The sequence below is a fragment of the Oreochromis niloticus genome, linkage group LG16 (genome assembly GCF_001858045.2).
Source record: "Oreochromis niloticus isolate F11D_XX linkage group LG16, O_niloticus_UMD_NMBU, whole genome shotgun sequence".
Lineage (NCBI taxonomy): Eukaryota > Metazoa > Chordata > Actinopteri > Cichliformes > Cichlidae > Oreochromis > Oreochromis niloticus.
The window spans coordinates 32,962,610-32,975,277 of record NC_031987.2 but is presented as its reverse complement, the minus strand read 5'-3'; the positions used below and the strand labels follow the sequence as shown (position 1 = coordinate 32,975,277).

At 42.0% G+C, this 12,668-nt stretch overlaps 1 protein-coding gene across 1 annotated transcript in view; it reads left to right on the top strand.

The window, feature by feature from the left end:
• Positions 1–8,796, top strand: part of LOC109194284 (integrin beta-2) — a 40,732-nt gene extending 31,936 nt beyond the window's left edge. Inside the window, exons 12-16 of the mRNA XM_019353331.2 lie at positions 503–735; positions 3,498–3,717; positions 3,850–4,061; positions 4,470–4,636; positions 8,251–8,796. Of these exons, the coding sequence (XP_019208876.2) occupies positions 503–735; positions 3,498–3,717; positions 3,850–3,856 (460 nt within the window). The 3' untranslated portion in view covers positions 3,857–4,061; positions 4,470–4,636; positions 8,251–8,796. The remainder of the gene's footprint in view (positions 1–502; positions 736–3,497; positions 3,718–3,849; positions 4,062–4,469; positions 4,637–8,250) is intronic.
• Positions 8,797–12,668: the final 3,872 nt, after the last annotated feature.

Here is a 12,668-nt window from a genome sequence, read left to right as displayed (position 1 = left end):
TTCTCCTGCTACACTTTTCACACACTGACACACAGCAGAGCTCTACTCCATTTGGACTTTTTGTTCCAAACTTTCTTGCACAAATTGTTCTCTCATCACAAACACCCATCAACCTTCAGTAACACTGGACCTTAGCCTCACCTGGCTACCTGTTGGTCCAGCACAGAAGAGTGCAACTAGAAATGAGAGGAAGAAGTGTTAGACTCTTCTCTTCATCATCTGTCTGTCTTCACTGCCCTCACGGCTAATAACACGCTGTCGTGGCAAGCATTACTGGCAAGATCAAAGGTGTAAAATTGCAAATGTGTTTGTAGTTTTAGTTTGTGTGCTGTGGTGTGTTGAATAGAGTTATCTATGGATTAATAATGTGTATGATTCATATGATGGGACAGTTAACAGATTCCTCAGTATTAAGCTTTGGAAGTGAACAAATATTTTGTGGCAAATTTTATTTTCTGTTATTTAATAATGTGCTAATTTTTGATGTATTTTTCTAATTTAGGTGCAACAAAGGTCACGTTGGTCAGTTCTGTAGCTGCAAAATTGGGGACAAAGACGAGCACACCCTGAGAGCATCCTGTCAGAAGGATAATGGCACTAAGTGTGAGGGTCGAGGAGACTGTGTGTGTGGCCGGTGCGAGTGCCACAACACAGATAGTGGAAGCCAATACTATGGACCCTACTGTGAATGTGATGATGACCACTGTGAGAAGTATCAGAACCAACAATGTGGAGGTAAGTTTGCAGTCATTCTTCTCAAAAGAAGGTCTAATTCTGTCAAAACTAGATAAAAAAGTAAAATAAGTTACTTTGTATGAAAAATTACTTGTGCAAAAACTTTATGATGGAAACATCTACCCATCCATCCATCCTCTTCCACTTATTCCTGTTAGGGTCACAGGGGGGCTGGAGCCTATCACAGGTTACACCCTGGACAGGTTGCCAGTCTGTTGCAGGGCTAACACATAGAGACAGACAACCATTCACACTCACATTCACACCTAAGGGCAATTTAACATGAACAATTAACCTAACTCCACTGCATGTCTTTGGACTGTGGGAGGAAGACGGAGTACCTGGAGAGAACCCAGACAGACACAGAGAAAGGCCCCAGCAAAGTGGTGAAATCAATTCAATTCAATTCAATTTTTAATTAAATTTTATTTATACAGCGCCAAATCAAAACAACAGTCGCCTCAAGGCACTTTATATTGTAAGGTAGACCCTACAATAATACATACAGAGGAAAACCCAACAATCATATGACCCCCTATGAGCAAGCACTTTGGCGACAATGGGAAGGAAAAACTCCCTTTTAACAGGAAGAAACCTCCGGCAGAACCAGGCTCGGGGAGGGGCGGGGCCATCTGCTGTGACCGGTTGGGGTGAGAGAAGGAAGACAGGATAAAGACATGCTGTGGAAGAGAGACAGAGATTAATAACAGGTATGATTCAGTGCAGAGAGGTCTGTTAACACATAGTGAGTGAGAAAGGTGACTGGAAAGGAAAAACTCAGGGTCACCTGGTCCAGCCCTAACTATATGCTTTAGCAAAAAGGAAAGTTTGAAGCCTAATCTTAAAAGTAGAGATAGTGTCTGTCTCCTGAATCCAAACTGGAAGCTGGTTCCACAGAAGAGGGGCCTGAAAACTGAAGGCTCTGCCTCCCATTCTACTTTTAAATACTCTAGGAACAACAAGTAGGCCTGCAGAGCGAGAGCGAAGTGCTCTAATGGGGTGAAATGTTACTATAAGGTCATTAAGATAAGATGGGGCCTGATTATTTAAGACCTTGTATGTGAGGAGCAGGAATTTGAATTCTGGATTTAACAGGAAGCCAATGAAGGGAAGCCAAAACAGGAGAAATCTCTCCTGTATTGGCTTAAATCTCTCTTTCTAGTCCCTGTCAGGACTCTTGCTGCAGCATTTTGGACTAATTGAAGGCTTTTCAGGGAGTTTTGAGGACTTCCTGCTAATAAAGAATTACAGTAGTCCAGCCTGGAAGTAATAAATGCATGAACTAGTTTTTCAGCGTCACTCTGAGACAGGATATTTCTAATTTTAGAGATGTTGCACAAATGGAAGAAAGCAGTCTTACATATTTGTTTAATATGTGCGTTGAAGGACATGTCCTGGTCAAAAATGACTCCAAGGTTCCTCACAGCATTACTGGAGGCCAAGGTAATGCCATCCAGAGTAAGAATCTGGTTAGATACCATATTTCTAAGATTTTCAGGGCCGAGTACAATAACCTCAGTTTGATCTGAATTAAGAAGCAGAAAGTTAGCGGCCATCCAGGTCTTTATGTCTTTAAGACATTCCTGCAGTTTAACTAATTGGTGTGTGTTACCTGGCTTCATGGACAGATAGAGCTGCGTGTCATCTGCATAGCAGTGAAAATTTATGCTATGTCTTCTAATGATGCTGCCTAGGGGAAGCATGTATAATGTAAACAGAATTGGTCCTAGCACTGAACCCTGTGGAACACCATAATTGACCTTAGTGTGTGAAGAGGACTCTCCATTTACATGAACAAATTGGAGTCTATTAGATAGATATGATACAAACCACTGCAGTGCAGTACCTGTAATACCTACAGCATGTTCTAATCGCTCTAATAGGATATTATGGTCAACAGTATCGAACGCAGCACTGAGGTCTAGCAGGACAAGCACAGAGATGAGTCCACTGTCAGAGGCCATAAGAAGATCATTTGTAACCTTCACTAAAGCTGTTTCTGTGCTGTGATGAGCTCTGAAACCTGACTGAAACTCTTCAAATAAGCCATTCCTCTGCAGATGATCTGTTAACTGTTTGACAACTACTCTTTCAAGGATTTTTGATATGAAAGGAAGGTTGGAGGATCAAATCAAATCAAATTCAGGACCGCACCACCAAGCTGCCATGATGGAAAAAGTGTTTGTCAATGGCCTCACACCTTTCTAAATGTATGGACTGGTGACTTCAGAGAATGTCACATTCAGCCTGGTCTGGGCACCTCCATTATCTTAAAAGTGCTGTGCCTCTGTGGTAATTTGAATAGGTTTACATCGTGTATCAGTGTATAAAGAACCTTTCCCAAAGTTTTTGGGTTCAAAAGTAATCAGACGGTGCTGTATTTTTATTTATTTATTTATTTATTTAGGACAGTGCATGCTAATGAACATAAATGTAAAAACAAATTACATGAATGTAAACATGCCAGATTATAGCCAAAGGCTAATTTCCATCTGTTGTCCACATAAAAAATAGACATAAAAATTCATCATTCATTCATAATAAAAACTTCATCACCAAACTTACACATACACACCATTCTGTTCCCAAATAAAACATTAATGTGTGTGTGTGGGTTTGCAGTCAGGTTGTGCTTTATGCGGTGAACCCACAGGCATCAGGAGAGGCTTTGTCTCTTGCTGGTGATGTTCTTTATGTTCTTGGTTGTCATGTGGGAAAGAACCTCTGCTGCAAAAATTTTATTTTGTTCTTATTATTTGTAGGAAATGGTGAATGCAGGTGTGGAAAATGTGAATGTAATCCTGGCTTTGAAGGCTCTACCTGTCAGTGCAAGACCTCTGACGAGGCCTGCCGTACCGTAAACAACAGTGTTTGCAACGGCAGAGGGTCCTGCAAGTGCAATCAGTGTGAATGTAGAGGAGGATACCAGCGTCCTCACTGCCTGGAATGCCCTGGCTGCACTGACCCGTGCCAGACCAAAGTGTAAGGATTTCTTAATTCCACTGAGCTTTTCCTCTAAACATGGTGTTCACTATTTTGTGTAGTTAAGTAAAAAAACAAAAACAAATCCTTTGACTTTGAATTTTGAACTAATACATGTAATTGTGTTTTCAGGAACTGAATTGAATGCCTCGGCTTTGAGTCAGGTCCCTTTAAAAAAAACTGCAGTGAGGCTTGTAAGACCATTTCTTCTAAAATAGTGGAAAAGTTCACCTTTACATCCAAGGAGTGTAAGCAGAAAGACAGCGAGGGATGCTGGATGACATTTAAGCTGGTTCAGTTGGTCGGAGAGGATAACTACGAGGCTGAAATTCGGAAGCAAAGAGGTAGGATGTTGTCTTAATTTATTAACAGTTTCACTGATTCATTGCAGTAATAACTGTGCTGTCACACTGCACACACTGAGGATCAGCACAGGGCTGAGATGTGCTGACTGGGGGACATTAGGACCTTGCAGGCCAGAAAATTTAATGTCAGTTTATCCAGCAGCTTTAAATCAACTCTGAGCCCAACCTGCTTCATTGAGCTACCTGTGCTAGCCTGACTAAGAAGAGTCAGCAGACATAGATTCAAAGCCCTGCACAAGCCCAAGCACAGCTTGCCCCTCAGTAGCCATCTTTAAACTGATCACCAGTCAGATTTGATCCTTATCATGTAATGTCTGTGATACCATTTTCTACCTTTTATTCATTTACAGCTCAGTGTTCAGACTTGTCTAATTTGTAACTCTGCAGAGTGTCCACCACCGCCCAATTTCATAGCTATCATCAGAGGCTCCGTCGCAGCTGTGCACCTCATCGGCATTCTGCTGCTGATGCTCATTAAATTACTCCGCTACATGAAAGACCTGAAAGAGTTCAGGAAGTTTGAGAATGAAAAGAAGAAGTCCAAATGGGCAGAGGTGAGACATCATTCTGAGTTATTTGTGCAAACAGAAATAGCTGTCACACATTTCAGATTGGTCTCTTTGGACAGTGACTGTGTTTTTGTGTTGGTTTCATGTTAATCTAGCTCTCTTGTCACAGTTACTATTTTTGTGTTCTTGATTCATGTAATTCAGATAAAACATTTCAGTCAAGTAAAACTAAACTGTCCTTACAAAAATCACTTAATACCTGCTGGATATCTTTTTTGCTAATGATTGTGGAATTCCGTGATCCTTGTGCTTTTAGATCTTACTGCAGTGTTTGAAACTATTGACCACAGAATTCTTAGCTCTCGCTTGGAACACCTGGCTGGCATCAAAGGTGCAGCACTGGATTGGCTTCGGTCATATTTCAGTGTAAGAATGTTTAGTGTCTGTTAGATTGAAATTGTTAAATGTTGCCATTATTATACTTAAATTTGTATGCCTTGGTTCAAATTGTATGATCAAACACATTCTTCTGTTTCTGTCCTCCTCCCCGGCTTACATCTAGGTGGGGGCGGTAATTGGCTGTAGTGTTTAACTTTAGGCACATCCTATATGAGGGTTCTGTTTTCTTATTTAGAGAGGATGTTCTACTTCCTGCCCTTTATGGCATCACCTGTGCTTGTGTATGGTGAGACTGTTAAAAACGGGTTGAGCCATATACAGGGTGAGGGGAGATGACCCTTTGTGATCAGCAGGAAGTCACACAAAAACACCCACATCCACACACAGTCACTTACGTGCACATAAATACAGACACACACACACACATGCTCGCACATGCATACACATACACACTCCGTGCCTTAGTTTTATGACGCACCATGGGGGGGGGGTTTACAATGGGTGTTTGTATAAACTGTGTGTCACAGAATAAAAGGCTGCAGGGGGGTGCTGGTTCTTTGGAGTGGTCTGAGACTGAGGGCAGAGGTGCTGCTCTGAGATCCTCCCCTTGCTAGCAAGTAAAACTGGTTAAGCTGTTCCGTCTTGCTTTCTTCATGGGTGATAAGTCTCTGAACTAGCGGGCCTGCTGCAGCGCAGACCCAACAGTGTCCACCTCACCTCAGTCCACCTCAGCCCCCCTTTCGTGTGGGGTGCCCCAGTGCTCAATCCTTGGCCCTCTTCTTTTTTCACTGTACCTGCTCACTTTGGGGTCTATTTTTAGAAAACAGAAAATATCCATTCACTGCTATGCAGACGACTGCCAAATTTATTTGCCTTTGGCACCTAATGGCCCAGGCTCCATCCAACTCCTTCTGAAATGCCTTGAAGATGTCAAAGCTTGGATGGCTCTGAACTTTTTGAGTTTCAATGAGATTGAAATGGAGGTGATTGCATTTAAGCCTAGTAAATTTCATGAAACCCGCTTGGGAATTGTGGTTGGCATGTTACAAACAGCATGTAACAAATTTGGGAGTCATTATGGACTTGGATTTTAATTTGAATAAACATATTAGTTCTGTGTTGCATAAAAGCCTTTTCCAGTTAAGGCAAATAGCAAAGCTGAAGCCAGTTTTGTCAACACATTACATGGAGAAAGTAATACATGCCTTTATTACAACTCGGCTTGACTACTGTAATGCACTTTATGTTGGGGTCAGCCAAGGATCTCTTGCATGTCTTCAGCTCTTTCGAAATGCTGCTGCCCGCCTCTTGACTGGTACCCACACACCGAACATATAACACCTATCCTGTCCTCTCTTCACTGGCTTGCTGTTCATGACAGAATTAATTCCAAAGTCCTAACGCTGGTTTAGAAATGCCTAAATGGTCTTGCTCCCCCATACCTTTCCGAGATCATTCAGTTTTATATTCCTTAGGTCAGCCGACCAGCTGCTGTTGGCTGTCCCAAAATCTAGGCTGAAACGTAGAGGAGAACGAGCCTTTTCAAATATGGCTCCCAAACTTTGGAATATGCTGCCTTTAAATATTATACAGGCATCTTCGTTTCCTGTTTTTAAGTCACTTTTAAAAACTCCCCTTTTTTCAATAGCATTTAGACTAGTGTGAGTTGATATGTTCATTATGTGTATTATTATTTGTTTATATGAGTGTCAGTGGTTTTATCTTGTGTTTTACCCCTTTGTTTCTGTACAGCACTTTGGGCAAACTCTCTGTTTTAAAATTTGCTATATACATAAATTGGATTTGGATTTGGAATGACTATTACATGGATTAAGAATCCCAGACCATAAACTCCTGTCCATAGCGAGTAATGGGAGCACTGCAAGGAAGTTCAAGCAGTGAAAATGTATGGTGCGCCAACCTCCCACACAGCCGGGGGTCGGGGGGCTGGGTCCGGCGACGGTTACGGAGCTGGACACGCACAGCTGGCATGGGAGTGAGCCGGGCTCAAAGGTGGTTCGGCTGACATCAGTCCCTGCATCTCCCCAAACTCCGACTTGGGCAGAGCAGGCTCCCCTGACATGGGGACTTCGGACTCGGGCGCGCGGCTCCTTCAACACCACCGGCTTGAGCAGCCCCTCGCGCAGCTTCTCCTCCACCACCAGCTCCAGCGGCCCCTCAAGCACCTCCTCCACCTCCAGCAGGCGCGGACCCTTGCGGACCTCCTCCACCACTGGCTGTGCAGGTCACGGACACGGTGGATGCTCCGCGGCCCTCCTCCGAGGAGCCAGTAAGGGTGCCTGTCGTTCCCCAGCCGCTCCCACCTGAGAAGTAGGCGTGGGTGTGGAGGCAGGCTGGGTCCTGGTGACCCTCACCCTGGGAGTCGGCACGGGCGCTGGAGCAGCCCGGACCCCCGTCTCTCCCACACGATCCAGGGGCGCCAGTAGCTGCGTCAGCCAGAAATCCAACCCGAGCTGCCAGACTCACACATGGCATGGCGCTCAGATCTATCCCTTAGCTGCTCCGCCTGTCGGCGAGACAACACCACCTGCTCCCTCCATGTGGGCGCCATCTCGGCCACCATTTGGGCCAGCAATTCTCCCTGCTGGCCCAGTCGTGGACCCACCATACCACCTCCTGGGTTTCGGCACCACTTTGGCAGGTAGGAGGCACGGCACAACCACGGTTCAGCATTTCGTAACATTTTCCTTTATTTTGGTTGTTGCTCACCCACTTCCACGGCTGCAGCTCCCTAGCCTTCAGCCACACATATCCACAACAACAACAACCCAACACTCCCTAGTTCATTTATGTGGAGGGGAGGAGTGATGCACTAATTCAGCTCAGGTGCGCCAACCTCCCATACAGCCGTGCCATGGACCACGCCCCGCCACATTGTTTTTCTCTAGTGGTTGCCAACCAGTCTCTAGGCTTTATTAGTTTAAACATTGAAAAGGATTGTGCTTGCTCTGGCAGCAGTACAATGAATGTAGCTGTGACTCACTGATCCACAGTAGCAGTCACGTCTTTGAGACTAACAGTGTTTGAAAATCTGTAAAGTTAAAAGTGACTGACATTAGCAGACGAGCACATGTCCAGCATATTGGGATCTACCTGTGTATCGTATTATAATTTGCTTCATCGTATGATTTAAGCTTACTTTAACTTACTTTGAAACTTCAAGTCATGATGAATAAAAAAGATAAATAAGATAAAGACTGAAGTATCTCTTTCTCATTACTCGGCTCTCTTTGTTACAGGCTGACAATCCACTGTTCCAGACCGCCACCACCACTGTGGCCAATCCTACATTCACTGGTGGAGACTGAGGGCTCTTGTTGCAGTACATACAACAGACAGTTATCCAAGTTATGTCTGACTCTGTCTAATGCTCACAGGTTAAGAATATGCACATATTTGCTAATGGCTGCATTTACTGCTATTAATATAGATTCTTTGCTTTCTTATTGATGAATTCTGTTTGATTGTATCATAGTCCAACAATTATGCACTTTTGCTTGTTTTTTCAGAAATGATTTATTTGAAATTTATTCCATTTTGTATGTATATCTATATATCTGTGTATCTATAAGTGTATCTATCGCTCTATCGATCAATAAATAGATATACAAGTTTTCTCCACTGAATTATCAGAAAACTGATAAAACACCCAAGGCAGTGATGCTTGTTCTGTTTTGCTGCAATCTAAACAATAAATATGTGCAGTTTTGGTATTAAAACTATGATATTTCACATAATAATGATGTTGATAATTGGTAATAATAATAAACGAGATTTTGACTTTGGTTTGAGACTGTGAGTGGCTGTATAATTACTTAAAATGTTCTGATGCATCAAAAATGCTGGAAAAAAATAAGGTGACCTGCAAAGTGCTGAATTTCAACCCACCATGTGGTGCGGGACCACTAAACAGTAGCAAAATATAAGTGAATGAAACTTAATAAACAACGATTAAACAATATACCATTGTGGAGGTATGCAAAGATGACACAAAGTTCCCGAGGCTCTTCTGGGAGCCAGAGTCGACCAGAAAACGTCTGCCCGAGCGTGAGTCCTCTATGACTGAAGTTGGGCTAGCTGGTATATAATGATGTGCTACGCGATCGCTAGCGACACAGCTATGTTAGCATAACATAAACACAGAGAAACTGGAGGATGAACGCTAACTTTTTTCCACTCGATAAAAGTTAACGTGAGGGTTCCTGATGGTTAGGGACAAATGCAATCGCATGGCAGGATGCTGTAAACGGACCAAACTTCAGTCAGGAGAACAGCTGAGATTATTCATCCACAATATGAGGTTAGTCATTAATATACTGCTGCATGGGCTGGGCTGTAGTTACATCATAAGGTTTTGAAAACTTAGCTTTAAAATAAACAGTGATGATAAAAACCGGGAGAAGCCGACAGTGATCACTGACTGTTTTTAGGGGCTTGTTGAGATTAAATAGAACAAGACACAAAGCATTAAAACATGTTAAAAACACAACAGCCTTAATAATTGCAGAGTAGTTTGGACCCGGAAGCAGGATTCATCATCTCAATTCTATTCAATTAAATTTTATTTATATAGCACCAAATCAAAACTACAGTCACTGCAAGTTGCTTTATATTGTAAGGTAGACCCTACAATAATACATACAGAGGAAAACCCAACAATCATATGACCCCCTATGAGCAAGCACTTTGGCGACAGTGGGAAGGAAAAACTCCCTTTTAACAGGAAGAAACCTCCAGCACAACCAGGCTCAGGGAGGGGCGGGGCCATCTGCCGCGACCGGTTGGGGTGAGAGAAGGAAGACAGGATAAAGACATGCTGTGGAAGAGAGACAGAGATTAATAACAGATATGATTCGATGCAGAGAGGTCTATTAACACATAGTGAGTGAGAAAGGTGACTGAAAAGGAAAAACTCAATGCATCATGGGAATCCCCGGCAGCCTACGTGTATTCCTGCAATTCTGCCTCAAAGCCAGAATTGTATGGTGTTATTTTTGTGCCATTATTCTGAGCGCATGTAAAAAAAATTTGAGCGCATGTAAAAAAAGTTTGCAGGTGCAAGTGTTGCATGTTGCATTTTGAGGAGAAATTTATTTTGAGCAAAGAAACTAAATTTGAGTGAACAAAATTCATTGCTGCATGCAAAAAATGTATTTCAGTGTTTGCTATTATCCATACACACACACACAATAGCAGCCCCTCCTGCTCAGTTTTTGCATTTGCGCTTGCTCGCAATGTGTTGCTTGCGCTCTCAACATTTCTGCCCGTGCGCGCTCAGCTCTTTCTGTACGCCGTTATATTTGTGCCACAAAACCAGCCAATCACAGACTTGGATGCAAAAAAATCTGATTGGCTGTTTTCGTTTCCAATCAGCTCGAAATAACGAAATGCAATATCCCAGAAGCCATTTCGTCCAAAACTCAAACGAGGCAGTGGCGGCCGGAGGAACACAGAGTGGCAGAGTTTGAAATATTACTCTTTCTGGGTCACAAAATAAACTTAAGATATTTTCATGCGAGAATGTTGCTGTGTAAACTTCAAATGTCTGCTCGATTTATCGAGACATCACATATTTGCAAAAGTGCTCTAATGTTTTCGGAGATGCCTGTTACCCACCAGCTGACCGCATAGCTGGACTGGCCATTGGGCATACTGGGCATTTGCCTGGTGGGCCGATGGTGATTTTTGCAGAGGACATGGAGCTCTTTTTAAAAGCATGTGCTGACCAGCAGGGACTATAGGTCAATGCGATGTTTGATATTTAATGGACAGATGAAGGTACTGGCTGTTTGTTTGTTTTTTTGTGTTGTTGTGTTGTTGTGTTTTTTTGTTTGTGTGTTTGTTTTCAGTGTACAGAATTCCAATTAAACTTATTTCAAAATGTTGTTCACTGTCCATACTTATAGTAAAAAATTACAGTGTAAATGTAACAGCATTGTTTATACTTGTAACTTCAAAATAAAAAGCTTACCGTTGATATTAACAGTAACGTATTACCTTTTAATCAATAACATTTTTATACATTTTACGCATTAACCCTCTGGGTTCTGTGCTGGCCATTTGTGGCCAATTGAAACCTATTATAACAACCTTTTTTAATTCCTTGTTATTGACAGTACTAAATCATATAATTTACGTAAAACTGCTTTCATTCTAAACTCAAGTAAATTGTAGTTTTTAATGTTTTTAAACAAATTACATAATTTGCCCATTTTTGACCAAACAAGCAATATTCTGATTTTCAAATAAGGGTGTTTGATGGCTTACCACACTGCAATGGACCAAAAGAATGACATAAGTTTGATCTTACGGATCTAGTAGTTTGCGCATGACATTGCAGCACAAATATGTGTTTGCAAGATAGACTGGAATAAATTATGACGCATTAAATATTGCACAGGCTGCGGTGAATTTCTGTTGATGAACTATTGAGCTTTGAGTTTCCCAGTCAAACTTAGCTTTGAAGCACATGCTAAAAACACTTTTACTCAAAGCTGCAGCTGCAGTACATACAGCAACAAACATTGTTAGTAAATTTGTCCTGGAGTTTATGCAGGTGCAGAAAGTGCCTAACAGCTTCCAGATCACTAATTTTTCTGGAAAGATGGCAAGAAGGGCATTACTGCTCATTTCTACAATCTCCCGGATGTCTTGGAATACAATGCCTTTGTCCCATGAAAACCACTTCACAGTAGTAGGAGTCCTCTAAAACATACAAATGAAGAGTGATCCTGGAAGAAATGAGGCGCACACTGGAGACCTCAACAATTGCTAGACAGCCTTGTCCCCGATGCTCAGATGAAAAAAAAAAGGAAGTTTCATCAGTTATATTATGAAAACATTAGAACTTTATGACCTTTTTATGTGAAAAGTGTCACGGCGAGTGAGAAGAGCAGTGTGGAAAAATAAAGGAGATTCCAAGTGCAGACACTCGCTGAGATGTGGAGGTGGTTTATTGAAAATAAAGCGCACGGTGAAAAATGGCAAAACCGAACAAAAGCTAAACTAAACTGGGACAACACTAAACTACAAATCAGCAAACCAGAACACGAACAGGAGTACATATGGAGGTTGGTAGCAGGGAGAACACATGGAAAGAAACACGGTAGATTCACAAACAGACCAGCGACTACAACATAAGAAGACATGACTTAAATACACACAGAAGAACAAAGGGAGATTACACACAGGTGGGGGAACACAGCTGGAAGTAATAAGGGCTAACAAGAGGGGGGCGGGACCTTCAAAGTAAAACAGGAAACAGGACACACTTTACTAAGACACGGACTAGACAGAGAGAGACAGACTAGACACTGAACTAAACCTACACTAAACATGAGACATCCCTAAGAACTAATCCCTCACCAGAATAACTAAAACAGATTTATCATAAAGCACCAGAGAAACCAAAAACAATCCATAATGCAAATATAAACCAAAACATAAGAACTCAAAATACTGGGTCAAAGCTGACCCAGAACCGTGACAAAAAGTTACTGGTAATTTATAATCTAACTGGCATTTAAAGAGTAAAAAAACGAATTTAGATAAAAATTTTGGTTTTGATGAAAAGGACTAGTGCTAATTTAAAGAGTCAAGTCGGTAAAAGTAGAAAAATGTTTCAATAAATATAAATTTTATAGCATTTTGTGAACAT